This window comes from Perissodus microlepis, chromosome 10 (genome assembly GCF_051167445.1).
Source record: "Perissodus microlepis isolate ML-2025 ecotype Zambia chromosome 10, ASM5116744v1, whole genome shotgun sequence".
In the NCBI taxonomy this organism is placed as follows: domain Eukaryota; kingdom Metazoa; phylum Chordata; class Actinopteri; order Cichliformes; family Cichlidae; genus Perissodus; species Perissodus microlepis.
In genome coordinates this window covers 9,531,198-9,548,111 of record NC_140470.1, presented here as the reverse complement: position 1 = coordinate 9,548,111, position 16,914 = coordinate 9,531,198, and the positions used below count along the sequence as shown (strand labels likewise).

Genomic DNA, 16,914 nt, shown 5'->3' with positions numbered 1-16,914 from the left:
ATCTGTAAAAGTGTCCAGGAAGTCCTTCTGTTTGTCCTATTTGGGTTCATACACATATTGTACATATCAAATGAACTTGCTGGTCACTTATTTACTTTGAATAGCAGGGCTGGAGGGTTTAAAAATAAACAATTTGCAAACTTTTAACTACACATGTCTCCATGCAGCTTTCTGGGAACTTACTGAGTCATCTATTTATTCGACTCAGATCAACTTCGCTACACTGAAGACTACAGTTAAAAACATGCAGTTCAAACTTCTGTCTTAGCCCAACACTATTATAACCAAAGAAAAATGTGCAACTTAAAATAAACATGTAAAGATTTATGTTATTTTCCAATAACAGTGTTATTAATCATTAATAAAACTTTTATGTAACATTTATTGTACTGTGCCTGGAATTGCATAAACTTTGGCACTATCTACAAATGAGTGACAGTGTAAACCATTGGGTAATCTTTTACTTTGAGTGAGTAATAGTAAGCAATATTTTGCTGGAACTCTAGATTCTATTGGGGAGACAACATCCATAGCATTTCATCTTGGCTCATCAGGAATACTATTTCCCATTTGTAGCGTGAGGGTCTTCTCCTCTGTGTCTTTTTCTTGTATGTCTATCTGTCCCTCACACTGTTGAGAAAGTCTTTTTCCATTAGTAAAGGCCAATCGCTTATTTACCGATACACCGTTAAGGTGCAGTTTTCTCCGATATAGTCTTTTGCAGTGAAGCAGCTCTCTGTAGGCTCTGTGGAAATCCCTGTTAAAGGCTGGATAAAGTATTGGATTAAGGGTAGAGTTAAAATAACCCAACCACAGGACTACGGAGTGAAGTGTATTAGGCGGGTTTGTCTTTTCCTTCATTCCAATCCAGGTGAAGTAGGTGAAGTAAGGGAACCAACAGATGACAAAAGCCCCAAGTACTGCAGCCAGGGTCACTGTAGCTTTGTGCTCTCGGGCTATCACTGCAGTTGCTGTACGTGCAAATGATGGCAGGGTAGCACGAATTCGCCTAGCCTGAAAAGATTGGTTAAGAGAAGGACAGAGAGCCAGGGGACAAAGATAATGAGTTCTTGGGACTTAACCAAGTCACTGATTGGATAGTCAATGATTTACAATTACAAGACAATATGAATTTAAATAAATGCCATTTAAATGTCCACTGAAAAAACAAAAAAATATCTTTATTTATATATGTATTTCTATAGCAGTTGGCCAGACATCTTCAAAAAGAAATGTAAGCCTTGAAGTAATGACCTTTGACAAAATCATAATAAACACTGACCTGTTCTCGTGCCATCCTGAATATGCAAAGATACATTCCACACATAACCATCAGAGGCAGGTAAAATGAGCCAAAGGCATAAAGAAGAACATAGTTGTTATTCCATCCAAACTGACAGTAGTAGCCCTCTTTTTCATCATCCCCCATGCCCCAGTCTAAGTTTTGAACCCTGTAGTCCGCTGTGTTCCACCCCAAGTGGATAGGCAGAACGGACACAGCTAGTGACATAGCCCAGATGGTGATGATAGCCAATGTCACCCTTAGAGGTGTAACTCTCTGGGAGTGGCTAAGGGGTGCTGAAATAGCAAGGTATCGGTCCACACTGATTGCCAGGAGGGTCAGGATGGAGGCCGTGCACAGCATGACGTCTAGTGAAATGTAGATGTTGCACAGGGCTCCTCCAAACGGCCATTCCCCACTGCGCAGCTCCACAGTGGCGGACAAGGGAAGCACCAGTAGGCCAAGGAGGAGATCTGTCACTGCCAGCGAAACCACGAAGCAGTTAGCAATTCTCCATAGTCGACGGCTCATTCCTACAGCCAAACACACTAGCACGTTACCACCAATGGTTAGAATGATAAAAAACACCAGGATGAGCCAGCGCAGTGCTGTGGCGATCATGATGCACTCCTTCTCTGGCACTGGAACAGTGCTACTGCCAGTACCTCAGTAGTAAATATTGAAAATGCCTCATCCACTTATCTCCAAAGTTTCTCAGCTGTTGTCAGTTCCCTCAGACTGTCTTTTCCATGGTATCTATGTGCATATCTCTGTATGGAAAGCCCGTCATAGTCTTCTCTTGTTTCACATTGCCACAGCCTCTGAAGTAAACATGACCCTGGTGAAAAACAAAAACAATGGGATTACTTAAAAAGCTATAAAAAGGAAACATGTTTATCCCTCATTTAATGAAAAAGTCTAAGTCCAACACTGTTAAAGGTCAATATACCACAGATGGTCACTGAGAAAATGACAAATAAGCAAACTATGCACAGGGCTGCATACAAATCCTGACATTATGTTTGTATATGTAGATATAAAATAGTGTCACTTCAATTTGTTTTTTAAGTAATAAGGTTTCCATAAAAATATAAATAATTCAATATAAGACAGTGGACTACAATACTGACTGTTTTGGCTGACTGAAACTGAAAATAGTTAAACAGGCGATCATATGCTACACACTGAATGCAGCATGAGCTCTGGACCTTTTCTGCATGTCTTTCTCTGCGTGCTCTTCCTACTTTCTTGTCTCCTCTTCATTCCTCCACTATCCAATAAAAAAATAAATCTTCATAAAAGATTTGGTTTTTGATTTTTCATGCTACTAATGCAGTTCTAAGACCAAATGTTCTCAGTTGAAATCAGAAATGAGAAAATTGATCTCTACACTGACTTTGGATTTGACCTCCCAGGGAATCTGTAACACTGCTAAGTAAAGTTACATATTTTTTCAACACATATTAAAGCATTCCACAATAACATTTTCCATTTGCTTTCACAATATCATGTTGAAAGTACCGTGACTCATAGAACTTAGACCAGAGAAATGTATACAACCCTTGCATTGTGCCTTATATTGTTAAATAAACAAATACATCCAGTTGAGGAGTCCTCTATAGACAGAAATGCACCCAAGTAATGACACCCACACTGACATTTTCCCATGTTACACTATCCATAACTGAAAGATCTGCTGTAAAATATACAACAAATAGAAATAAAAAAAACTGTCCCTAGATGCAAATTTTTACTAGCTGCACTATATTATGCACAAACATCAGCGTAATGCATAACAAGATATTAAAAACAGTCATAAAGACAACAGTAAAAGTCTAAAGGTATAAGAAGACATAGAAACATTGAAGCTCTTTAAGCATGGGAGGACTTTTAAAAGAAAAAAAAATCCCGACTTACATCAAATTTTACAGCATGAAAATATAAAAACTCTGAATGAACAGACTCGCGCTGTTTTTCTTTGGCGTGTTTGACAGCTGCCCTGCCTTGAGCCAGTGCTGATGGATGCAACTCATAGTTTAATAATAAGCAAGATAAACCAATTTCCTGTAAGAGTTAATTTAATTTGATCACATCTGTATAATGTATGTTGTCATGCTTCATGTGTTGTCCATGCATCATTTTTTAAATTCATTCAAAATAGAAATTAGACACATGAAAATAGCTACAATCATAGACTGTTTCATCGCTAGTGTTTTTTTTTTTTTTTTTTGCCTTAGACAAACATCAGAGACACATGCAATATTTAGTGAGCATGGTTTAAACAGACCGTAAGATACCAGAGCCTCAACTTTATGACATGTTTACCAAGACAAACTGTTCATTCATGTTTAGATTACAGTTGTGGTAATTTTGTTTTGTGGCACCAATCCAGAGCCTCTTCAGGGGTTTCACAACAGAATGTAATTCATGCTGCGACAGCAAACATGCAAAAACGATAAGAACAGATATCGCGTTATTGTGTTTATATTGGGGTGGAGGAAATTATGGCTGTGTTCCAACAATAATAGAATGATAAGTAATGATAACAGAGTAAAATTTTTTTTTTTTGACAACCGTGTTCAAAGATCCTATTTTTGGAAGAGAGGATATGTGATTAATTTAGCCACGAGGTTTTGTCTCAGGAACATGCAAGGTACACAGACTATTCAGGTGTAAATGTAGGTAGAGCTAATTAAGTTTTTCAATTTTTTTTTTAAATTATATTTTCAGGAAGAAAGTTATTATTTCTAGATACAGCCATAGCCTATTATAGCCTATAGTGAATGGCATCTCTAAAACATTGTAGATCAAAATTTTGACAGTCGGCATTCTTCAGAAAGGTTCATTATGGTACACACTTCTAAATGAAACCAAATTGCTCAAATCAAATTAAATTAGCCAAATAGAATTTTTCACAGTAAACCTCAAAGTTTGGTGTAAAATAAATCACAGTTTTTTTTAAATTAATTAGATTCTAATATAACAATTTTTTTAAACATTTTTTAATCATTATAACGTATGCATAGTTGACTGTTTTTTGTCATTTCACTTTAATTTTCTGCAAATTATCTAAAAAGCATCATCCCTATTGAATAAAATAGATTAATGTAATTTAATTAATTAATTAAAGAAAGTCAGATCCATATTTCTGGCTTCACAGGCAACAGTTGTGAACAATACTCTTCAAAACGCTGAAGTCCTTTTTTTTTTTTTTTTTTTTTAAAAATCCTTACACATACTGTTCTGCTAACAGTGTTCTTTCTAAAAAAAAAAAGCACACAAAATGCCAACACCCCTCACCTAAATGTTCCTCCATATGACGATGTGCATGATGGATATTCCGTGATTTGATTTTCTTTTAAATTTACCAGTGTAAATGTGATAAGTCTCAACATTTGCAGACTTTGGAGATCTCATAATGATGGAGCAAAATTCTAAATTAAATTTTTTTCTTCCACAAATACTGTTCAAGCATAACATAACATAAGAAGAGTGTACAGGAAATGAGTGTCTCCTTTCCTTTTACAGTAAATACCTGAAAGTTAGGTAAGGTGCAGTTTATCAAAAATGACAGTTTTCTTAAGATGTAAGGTGGTTTATTCTTCACACAATTACAAATAAATTAGGCAGTACTTAAAAATATTTATGCAGTACTTAAAATTACTTACGGTATAATTTGTATCTCCTTTCCTCCAAAATTTGGGTGCTATTATTTAATCACGAATCAAACTGACTTACAATGTAATTATTTCTTCTTTCCTGTAAAGTATGTGAAGTTAAGAACTACCTATAATAATATAATAATATAATTGTATCATAATCAACTCATAACTAGGCCATTATTTCAAATGATGACATTACCATTTGTCTTCTCATGCTTCAAGTTAATGAATTTAAAGCAGCCTTTGTTTCACCTGTACTTGGCCATTCAGAGGATCGAACCTTTTAATGTTTTTGATCATCTCAATGGATTTCCCTCGGGGATAAAAACGTGTTGTTTCCATGGGGACTTTGTTTGTTCAGCACAGACAGAGTTTTAGTCATCTGGCTACCATCATTTACAGCCATAATAACCAGGCTTTACTGAGTATAGGCCATAAAAAGTCAGGGAGGATTTAATAGGAAAAAAATTCAAATAAAAATCACTGATGTTTGTCTCCATTTTTTTGCACTTTTGCTGACTTACAAACGCACAGAGAGAACTGGTGACATGCAACATTTTATTTGCAAACAAATAAAATAAAAATAAATAAACAAACAAAATTTTCAAACAATTTTTGATTTGTCAAACTGTCACTTAGCAAGAGGTTAATAAAAAAAAAATAAGCTTGCCAAGTAATACTTACAATAGTTCCCTGCAATGTGAATAGTTGGATATAATCTGTGGTCACCATGTTTCAGTAGGACACGTGCGTGTGTTTATAACAAACGGATGTGCGGATTGATGTCAGGCTAACACTCTGTGCATGACTACAAACTACATGCCACAAGTAATGCTACCTCTTTTAGCTCATCATACTACATTGCTTACTAACAGTTACCACATGAAAATTCTTTCTTCAATTCTGCACTCCAGACTATCTCATGAAAATAATGAAATGGTAATATGTTTCTGTTCAGCAGCAATCGTGCACACAGTGGTCAGAGAACCTGAATTCTCCTGTTGATCATGGAACTAATGAAGGTACCAAAAATCAACAATGAGAGGGAGTAAGATCTTGGCTGGAATGGCAGAAGAATGTAGTGATGGATATGGGGGAGGGACCATTATAGTTCAATAATTAGCAACTGAAAAAAGAAACCACGAAGAGCAGTCTGGTAAATCATTTGGGAATTTGCCAAAGTGAAATCCTAGAAGAGGTTATATAATTTTTGCCCAGTGGCACTGGGTTCTTGCCTTGTCGTCTGAAACTCTGCTTTTTGCTTTTTTACTACTTGTTTACAACTTGTTTAGAGTAAACTGATTTCATTAGGGACACGGCTCATGTCTTTTCAGAGACACAGACTTAATTTCATGTGGCTCATTTGGAAGAACTCCTACATGTTTACTGCAATATCAGCAAGCCCTACTGTCATTTACCCAAATCTGAATCTGAAGTATGAAGTCAGCAAAATCAGAAAATAGAACCCATTAACTTGATAATCCACATTTAAAACTCACATGTGACATGCAAAAGCATGCCTGACCACAGCTTATCTCTGTGTTGCCCTATACACATACTGCCAGCTGCCTACATGCCAGCTAACATCCTCTGAATAGGAATAAAAATCAAATAAATCAAATCCCCACATCCGTTTGGTATAAACACACACACGTGTCCTACAGAAACATCAAGTTTCTCTTTTTGCGAGAGCCTTCATCTCAGCACTGTCTCATTTCAGATAAGATCACAACAACAACCACAAAAGAGAAATGTTTATTGGCTCACCTCACGTGGTTTGTCGTAAACACCTGTCAGATCCAACACTTCTTCCTTGAACATAGATCTTCTGATTCCTCAGGCCTGGCTGTGTAAACGTATCCCTCTCTCTCTCTTGCTCTCTCTCTCTCTCTCGCGCTCTGTCTCTCCCTACTGCCCGCTCTGTTTTTGTAGATGTTATCAGCACATGCACTTCTTGCAGTTCTGTGACATCATTTCATTTGCTCCCTTTAAAGTTTATTTCAGCCCACATCTTCAGAAGAGTTGAATGCTTATCCCACGGCTTCAGCCTGTATCATTCTTTCTTATACAAGACAGAGTTAATAGGTAATATAATTAGTGGGGAAAAGTGAGCCGCTATTTATTTAATTATAAACAATATGTCTTTAATTATATAACTGTATATTTGTTATCATTTACAATGTTGCAGTGCAGACCACTAGTAGTCATTATATGACACTCAGTCGATCATATAGCAGTAAGTGCATCACCTGCTTAGAAAGTCTATTCTTTTCTCAGCATTTAGAAAGGATCCTTTGAGCAGCATATAATTTAAACAAAAAACCTGCAGCACAGGAAATAAACATATTGTTTTTTTAGTGACCTACACAGCTCAGGGATGATTATCAAGATCCGCACCCTGCACATGTGTGATGCTTTTCATAGAATCAGCATTATACATTCATGTTGGTAAACTGATATGGCAACTTGCTGATGTTTAGCACATGAGCCTTGCTATCTGTCACATTTTGACTTGTTTGCATGGTAATATTGATTTGATAATGCAGAGCAAAATTTAAAGTGCAGTTTGCTAACAGGACTTTTTTTAATTCTAGGGAATTAAACATGCTATTAAACAAGCTGACTGCACTCATGGAGTGCAGTCAGCTTCTTCAGCCAGTAGGCTTCAGCCAGTAGGCGTGAACCATGTCGGGGCCTGGTGCCAACTCTTCATACTGGAGACCCTTTCTTGGATATCTGCCACTGTGATGGTTACTGGACCCTGTTCAGGGAGGTTGCTGTGGTCTGCCCTCAGATCCACTAGCCACTGAGCATTGCCGTTATGGGTTGCGTCCTTCTCCCCTATGCTCTTCCAGTATTGCTCCGTCTCCAGCCTTGGTGGTGCTGTTTTCATATTGTTCTCTGCCACTGAGAGTACACCTTGGCTGGTTCTGTGGAGAACAGCTGGTTTATTCTGCTGCCTTCAATCTCTCTAGTGTACCTCTTTAAGTGGCTGGCCAAGGCTGCCTCAGGTATGGACAGCTTGCTGTACTTCTTAGGCACCTTCTTTGTCGCACCTTTCTGCAGCTCCGATAGTTGGCTAACCTCTCTCCGTGCTACCTTGATCTTAGCCTCTAGTCTCCTTCTCCATGGTTCAACTTATAGCCCAGCATCTCACTGATCACTGCTGCCATGGTGTAACAGTGAGTTTGTTAGAGTTGGTAATGGTGGCTGTAGGTATCGTCCGCAGTGCTGCATTAACATCATCTAGCAGACCTTCTGAGGGTACTTCACATAGTCTTGGTAACCAGCTATGGGTGATCCAGGTTTTAAGCTTGGCCATGATCCTATCTTTCAGTTCCTCTCGCACTCAACGATCCTGCTTCTATCGTACTTGGGGCTTGGTACCCAGTCTCAGGCGGGGTGATGATATCTCTCCCCTGACCTGGCGTCCTGGCTCTCCCTTGCCGTAGCATTTGTGTTGTACCTCATCAATAGCTGTGAGAGCAGTCCCTTCTTTCGAATGTTGGAACACTGAGCTGCTAGTTGTTTTGCCGTCATTGTGGATGTTGGGTGTCGAAGATTCCATAGGTCCCTCATCCTATTCATGTAACCCCTTCCGCCAGGGTTACATGCGTAGTAGCATTCCAACAACGCCCCATTTTCATCTCTTGCCCACCGATGACTTCTTGTTCCAGTAGCCCACTTCTCATTAGGGCGCTCTGGTTCCTCAACACCTGATGCGGACCTTGTTGATCCGGGCGATGGCGCCGGCATGCCTTCATATTTATCTGTCTGCGGTAGGCTCGCTTAGCATGGGGGGTCTAGCCCTGGGAACCTTACTGGATACAGACCCTCTGCTCCAAAGGCATGCAGTCTTACAACTACGCTATCCAGCTATATATATCTATCTATCTATCTATCTATCTATACACACATATACATGTATATAAAACAAGGAAGTTCAATTTCACTCTCAGTCATTGTCACTTAACAGGCATTTTATTTATGGTCTGTGAGCTTCTTATATATTCAATAACAATGTCTCTTCTCAGCAGCAAGTCCCGACTTAAAAAAAAATTCTCAGACTGTTTGTTGGTATTTTAGCTTCAAACCTTCTAGTGTGACATGCACTGTCTCTCTTGAATCCCTAAACTAATATTCAGGCTTTATAATGACCAGTGATCCATTATAAAACTGTACCTCCACTCCAATAAGACTCTAAAAATAAATGGTCATTTAACAAAATAAGTTAATGGTTTCTTTCAAACGAGGTTCCTGAGTTGACAGTACGTGCTCAAATCACCATACTTGCCCACGAAGGAAAACAAGTTAACAATTAAAGCAAGTCTGAATAATCCTGCAGGCTCAAGGGATTAAACAATAACACATGTAACTTAAGAGTTATGATACCTAACTGTACTGCAAACTCTAGATGATATAGGAGGCTTCATTTTTTCAAAGATGTCTGTCCTGGGATCCCTGTCACATGTATAGTAGTGCACATATTTGGATGTGTACACATGCAAAATAATCTCGCATGTGTACACATCCAAAATAAAATCAGAAATCCTGCTAAAAATGTAAATATAATTCAGTTCAGTTCACTCTAAGATATATATATATATATATATATATACTAAAAAAACAAAACAAAAAAACATTTCCTTTGCAGTAAAACCTGGGTACTTACAGTGGTTTTCAAAAGTATTTGGCCCCCTTGAACTTTTCCACATTTTGTCACATTACAGCCACAAACATGAATCAATTTTACTGGAATTCCATGTGAAAGACCAATACAAAGTGGTTTACATGTGAGAAGTGGAACGAAAATCATACATGATTCCAAACAGTTTTTACAAATAAACAACTGAAAAGTGGGGTGTGCGTAATTATTCAGCCCCCTGAGTCAATACTTTGTAGAACCACCTTTTGCTGCAATTACAGCTGCCAGTTTTTTAGGGTATGTCTTTACCAGCTTTGCACATCTAGAGACTGAAACTCTTGCCCATTCTTCTTTGCAAAACAGCTCCAGCTCAGTCAGATTAGATGGACAGCGATTGTGAACAGCAGTTTTCAGATCTTGCCACAGATTCTCGATTGGATTTAGATCTGGACTTTGACTGGGCCATTCTAACACATGGATATGTTTTGTTTTAAACCATTCCATTGTTGCCCAGGCTTTATGTTTAGGGTCGTTGTCCTGCTGGAAGGTGAACCTCCGCCCCAGTCTCAAGTCTTTTGCAGACTCCAAGAGGTTTTCTTCCAAGATTGCCCTGTATTTGGCTCCATCCATCTTCCCATCAACTCTGACCAGCTTCCCTGTCCCTGCTGAAGAGAAGCACCCCCAGAGCACGATGCTGCCACCACCATATTTGACAGTGGGGATGGTGTGTTCAGAATGATGTGCAGTGTTAGTTTTCTGCCACACATAGCGTTTTGCATTTTGGCCAAAAAGTTCCATTTTGGTCTCATCTGACCAGAGCACCTTCTTCCACATGTTTGCTGTGTCCCCCACATGGCTTGTGGCAAACTGCAAACGGGACTTCTTATGGTTTTCTGTTAACAATAGCTTTCTTCTTGCCACTCTTCCATAAAGGCCAACTTTGTGCAGTGCACTACTAATAGTTGTCCTATGGACAGATTCCCCCACCTGAGCTGTAGATCTCTGCAGCTCGTCCAGAGTCACCATGGGCCTCTTGGCTGCATTTCTGATCAGCGCTCTCCTTGTCCGGCCTGTGAGTTTAGGTGGACGGCCTTGTCTTGGTAGGTTTACAGTTGTTCCATACTCGTTCCATTTCTGAACGATAGCTTGAACAGTGCTCCGTGGGATGTTCAAGGCTTGGGAAATCTTTTTGTAGCCTAAGCCTGCTTTAAATTTCTCAATAACTTTATCCCTGACCTGTCTGCTGTGTTCTTTGGACTTCATGGTGTTGTTGCTCCCAATATTCTCTTAGACAACCTCTGAGGCATCACAGAGCAGCTGTATTTGTACTGACATTAGATTACACACAGGTGCACTCTATTTAGTCATTAGCACTCATCAGGCAATGTCTATGGGCAACTGACTGCACTCAGGCCAAATTACGAAAAAATTATGAATAATGCGCACACCCCACTTTGCAGTTATTTATTTGTAAAAAATGTTTGGAATCATGTATGATTTTCGTTCCACTTCTCAAGTGTACACCACTTTGTATTTGTCTTTCACGTGGAATTCCAATAATATTGATTCATGTTTGTGGCTGTAATGTGACAAAATGTGGAAAAATTCAAAGGGGGCGAATAGTTTTGCAAGCCACTGTATCTTCAAATCCTCTAGTCAGTTTAGTAACTCTTTTCTCCCACCTGCTGGGCATGAGTGGGTACTGTAGAAGGGGCTTCAACTCCGGAACTATCAGAAATGGATAGAGACAGAAAGCAATTTCCTAATAAAATTGTGCATAATGTCCAGAACTGTACTTTATGGAACTATGTAAACATGTAGTTATTCTGTTATAATTATTATGTTTGTCCTATTCTATAGATATAGATTTGCTTTACTGTATACAGTATGTTCTTAGTTGATGATATTTAGTTTGCTGTCATAGAGAACAGTGAATTTTCACATTTGGAAACACAGCGAAGAACCTTTTAAAATATGATCTTAATTGCTACTCAGATGTTTTAAAGTTTTAGATAAATCAATAAATTATATTATGGATATATCGATATATGCAGCTAACTCTGTTTCAGCTTCTACCTATTGTAACTATATTCCGAAGGAATATAAAATGTACATAAAAAACATGTAATTGTTTGAAACAAATGCGATAGAATAAACTAGGAGCAGTGTAAATCATTAATAATCTGACTTATTAAGTAGCTGTTGCACTCAGAGTAGCTTTGCTGAGTCTTTTATTGCAGCGGTTTACAGTGCATTAGCATTTAATGGTGATGTCGCATTCAACTTAAATGTATGCATGAACCCAGTTTGCATATGGTTTTCTTTGCCTTCCACAATAAAATTTGCATAGCGCTGTACTTTATAATGTGTTCATGTAAAAATGTTTGCATTTTTGGAGGGAAATCTGCCAAACTGTTATTATTGCTTATATGCATATTTTCTTGACTGAACGCAGGAATGATAAAGGGCTTTGAGCTATGTTTTAGTCATTCATCATTATTCAAACAGGTGTGCTGACAAGATGTAAGCCTGGAGTGCTGTGCCTGACTAACAAGCTTTCCGTCACTCTCTCCGAGGTGTTGAGTATGTCCTGCTTGGTGTTGATGCGTCCCCAAACCTTAGCTTTCATTTATGACAGCGGTTCTATAAAGTTGAAAAAAACCCTAACTCTAATTTCTTTAACAAGCAGGTTTTCTACACACACAGAGATTCACTAGGTAAGTTCTCTTCAGTTGTGGCTTCTTCTTAATTTGCTGATATGTAACATAAGCATTTGAACTAAATATGGATTTAACAAATGAGCAACCAGGTAATTATCTTTGAAATTTGAAAAACTAAAGTCCAAAACTTCCAATATCCACACTGCATGCGAAAGAGTATGTCAGATGACTCAGGTGTTTATGTTTGGGATAGTCTGTCAACCTGTCTCGGATGTACTAGGCCTCTGTCCATATGAAGCTAGGCTATGCTCCAGCTCCCCCCAACCCTTAACTGAATAAGTGGAAGAAAATGTATGAATGAGTAGATGTCATGCATAGAGGGAGCACAGAGGTGGTGGAGGCATTGTTACTTCAAAAGAGAAATTGTGGTTTGAACATCTCATAGTCTAAAGTTATATGTATGTTATATGTAATTCCATAGGTGTGAATGTGAGCATGAATGATCCTGTGACAGACTGGTGACCTGAAGTGAACCCTGCCTTTGTAATTCTGTAATTATTAGGCAATTAAAAAAACAGATGTCATACCTGATGTCCAAAAAATGCACAAAAAGTCTTAATTCAATTCAATTCCATTTTATTTATATAGCACCAGACCACAACAAAAGTCACCTCAAGGTGATTCACATTGAAAGGTAAATACCCTACAACAATAAAAAGACACCCCAACAATCAAATGATCCCCTTTGAGCGAGTACTTGGCAACAGTGGGAAGGAAAAACTCCCTTTTAACAGGAAGAAACCTCTATCAGAAATAGGCTCAGGCAGGGGCAGTTATCTTCTGAAACCAGTTAGGGATGAGGGGAGGAAGACAAGGCAAACGATATACTGTGGAAGAGAGCCAGAGATGAATAATTACTAATGATTAAATGTAAAATCATCAGTGAGTGAAAAAGGTGAGTAAAGAAGAAATACTTAAAGCATTATGGGAAGCCCCCAGTTCCAAGCTTGTTGCAACATAACTAAGGGAGGATTCAGGATCACCTGATCCAACCCTAACTATAAGCTTTAGCAAAAAGGAAAGTATTACGCCCAGCCTTAGAAGTACAGAGGGGGTCTGTCTCTCAAATCCACTCTGGAACCTGGTTCCACATAATGTGGAGTGTGTGAATTAATTTAGTTAATATTTTACTAAATACGTAAAAGCTTTTAGATGCTGGTGACGTAAAAGCCAGGGTATTGGTTCTTTTTTTTTTTTTTAAAGATTGTAAAGATGTATTTTGTATTGTTCTATCACAGAGGAATGGTGTAAAACATACAGTCCAAAAACCATCAGTTTGACCTAAGTAAACTCAAGTAAAATTAATGACAAAGATATTCTAACTGCAAACTAAATTACCCTTTTTTTAAAAAAAAAAAGTTTAATGTGTTTTTTAATATTTAATATGCATTTAAAAAAATTCTTGTGTTACATGTTTATGTATTCTATGTGTGGATACGTGTGGTAGTCTCCTTGTCAGTCAAATAGATTAGGCTCTTGGGGAAATGAGGGACATGTAATGTCTTGGTTACTGTTAGTCATTTTCTTAAAGAGACATCACTTCTATTAAATAAAGCAAGCATTGCTTCTAAGCTCTCCAGGTTATCTCTGGTGATTATAATTCACACTACAAATACCGCCTTAATGTGGTGTGATGTGGCAAGATCACAGGTTTCACACATCCCTATTCATTGTTTTTTATTAATTTGACCTCACGCAATATTTAACATGATGGTGTAAAGTCATGAAAAAGAAAAGTCAGACTAAAGTGGGAATTGTCATGTTTGTTAAACAAGACTATCAAACCACATTACATCATGTTCAAGACCACAAAATAAACCCCAGTCAATTGACTTGTCTCTTATGGAAATTTAACCATTACGTTCTCCTTTCTCTTCCATGTCATTTTTTCCATTTCTGCTCCGGGGAAAGCCGATATCTTCCATCTCTGCGGATTACTGCTCCTCTAAAACCCCTCTGGAGGACACTTGACCCTGAGAGGAGCAGTGAGCTTAAACCCCAATGTGCCCTTTTCTGCCCTATTCCACTCCTCATTGTCCCCAAGGAACACTGGCAGTGAGTCTCCACGTCAGAATGAGTCATTAGCTTACTCTGTGAATGAAACCGGCAGCAATGTTTCCATATATAGAGGAGAAACACAAGAGCCAGGGATATTTATCTTTGGTAAAACAGCAAATAGGCCCCATTCTGATCAAACAATCTGATTTAAACAAATAAATAAGCAAATAAATGAAGACATATGAACTAAAATCAGCTTTACACTCTTATGGCTGATTGGAAACCTGGTGTAGTGATTTTTTTTTCTACATTTTGCATATTGTCCACATTTTGCATTTTGTCCACATATAATGAGGTCAAACTTACATTTTCTGAACATAATCATATTACTGAACAACCCTAATGCTGTCTTAATGCATTTTAAGTGCATTAAGACGACACTTAAAATTCAGCATGCAGTTTCTTGCGTACAGCCCTACTAATACAGATATTTACTAAATATTTACACTTAACACTTTCAAATATAACGGCGAGGGCAGGAGTACCTCACTGTGTAAAACATCCTCATGATGACACTGTCAGAGTGAATATGCAAAAAAGAAGAAGCTGACATTCTTTTTAACATTAATTGTCAGTAGAGATATAGAAAGAGATTGAAAACTATGGCTAAGATGACTCAAAGTCTTCAAATTTAGGCCAGCTCAGTTTGACTAGATTTTGGAAAATACATTCATTATAGCATCCTGCAGGTGTAGAAATCCACCGCTCACTGTGCTGGAAAGAAAAACAACAGGGCAATTTGCACAGAATTTCAGTCTAAAAAATATCTGTCAGGGCACAGCAGGCTGCCCTGGGAGAAAAGCACTGCAGTGGAAATGATTGTCCTCTCTGAAACTGTCTCTCTTGGGACAGAATCCCCGCCTCCTAAAAAACAAAAACAAAGCACAACATGTTAAAACACAAAATATTAAAATCTTCACTTTTATTTCAAAAATTGCATGAATGGTAACTTTTTTTCTTATGTTCCTAAATTTCCTAAAAAGAAGGACCCTGCCTTCAAGCTATTTAGGAAAATAGCTTCATCTGTTACTCATGCTAATGTGTGCAAGTACTGTTTGTGCAGTACTGTGCTCTTAAAAAATTAGCATATGTTATACTGGATTAAAAGCATTCATGAATCATTGGTGTCACATAACACTCACAGCGCTGTAAAAATACAAGAAAATGTAAATCAGCACCAGCTTACCTCGGTGTGCTTATTTGTGGTACGCTTACTTCCACTCTCAGGATCATACAGTAAATATTTTGGAGAAATCCATGCAAATCGGGTGACAGATAAACATAGTCACAGATAAAGTCATAGTTTTGTCAAAGAGTAATAAAGAAAAAACATAGTATGGCTTATGAATGACATACTAAAATATATATATATACATATGTGTGTGTGTATATATATATATATATGTGTGTGTATATATATATATATATATATATATACACACACACACACACACACACATATATATATATATTGAGCCATAGGATTGTGCAAGCAGTATCCTGTTGAAAGTCATCGGAGTTAAATGATTCCGAGTTTCACTTTCTTTCTTGGAAGTGTGCTTTTATCACAAGATGTGTGTGTAGCACATATTAGCATGAGAAAGCTATGTTGTGTGTTTTGTGGATCTGACTGTCTGAAAATCAGCATATCAAGGCAAGTTGAGGCAAGTTACAAAAAGAAAGGAAAAACTTTAAAAACTAAAATTACTCTGACACAGCATCCTACAGATCACTATGTTAGCTTGGGAATATTACCACGTTGCATTAACATTTATCTCAAGGCACTGGGTATTACAGTTGATATTTCATTATTTATTTATTATTATTTTTTAAATAAAATCACTGATTATGAGAAAACTGGGGCTAAAGAAGGAATATCAGCATTTTCTCTGAAATGGGGCAGCAAATTTTGGGGGGTGGCCACCCCCCACCCCCCCGGTGGCACCCCTGCTAACTAGTCTGGCTTTCACTATGCCTCATAATCAATGAGTTTTTCATAATTAATGAGGCTGTCTGCCTTTTTTCACACAAAAAGGCACCAAAACAGGTAGCTCCGTATGTTTGAGCTGCCAGATTTAACAAAAATATATATCTCAGAAATCCTTCATACAACACATGGATTTATAGGAAGAGATTTACTCCTCCTTGGGTCGAACCAGGAATCTTTTACCTTATACTTGATTGTGTAGACCATTAAGCAATGCATCTCATATAGTGGTCATTGCCTGGGTACAGTGAAAATAATTAGTTTGGCCCCATTTGACACAAGGTGGAAACCTATATTGTTACCAGTTCCCTTTAATCCTATATTAACTTTTTGGACTACAGTATTATTCATCTACACAATCCAGTCCCTGTTCTTGTCATATAAGTATATTCTATTGCCATAGCTCTTGGGAGGGTAGGGCTTAATATATGATCAACATTATTTACCAGTTGTAAAATCACTTAATCTGCTGTTCAATGCACAGGTGCAGTGTACAGTATACAGTGTAACTTATCTGAGCCTGTGAGCTGGCTGCTACCCTTAGCTTTTTTTTTTTCTTT

The 16,914-nt window shown here is 37.8% G+C and overlaps 1 protein-coding gene across 1 annotated transcript; it reads right to left on the bottom strand.

The window, feature by feature from the left end:
• Positions 1 to 471: 471 nt before the first annotated feature.
• On the bottom strand, positions 472 to 2,113 carry hrh2b (histamine receptor H2b). The gene is made up of 2 exons (XM_084941392.1): positions 1,283 to 2,113; positions 472 to 1,014 (listed from the first exon to the last, which is right to left on the bottom strand). Exons 1-2 carry the CDS (start codon positions 1,901 to 1,903, stop codon positions 538 to 540), a joined length of 1,098 nt encoding a protein of 365 aa, XP_084797518.1. The 5' UTR covers positions 1,904 to 2,113; the 3' UTR covers positions 472 to 537.
• Between the last annotated feature and the right edge of the window lie 14,801 nt (positions 2,114 to 16,914).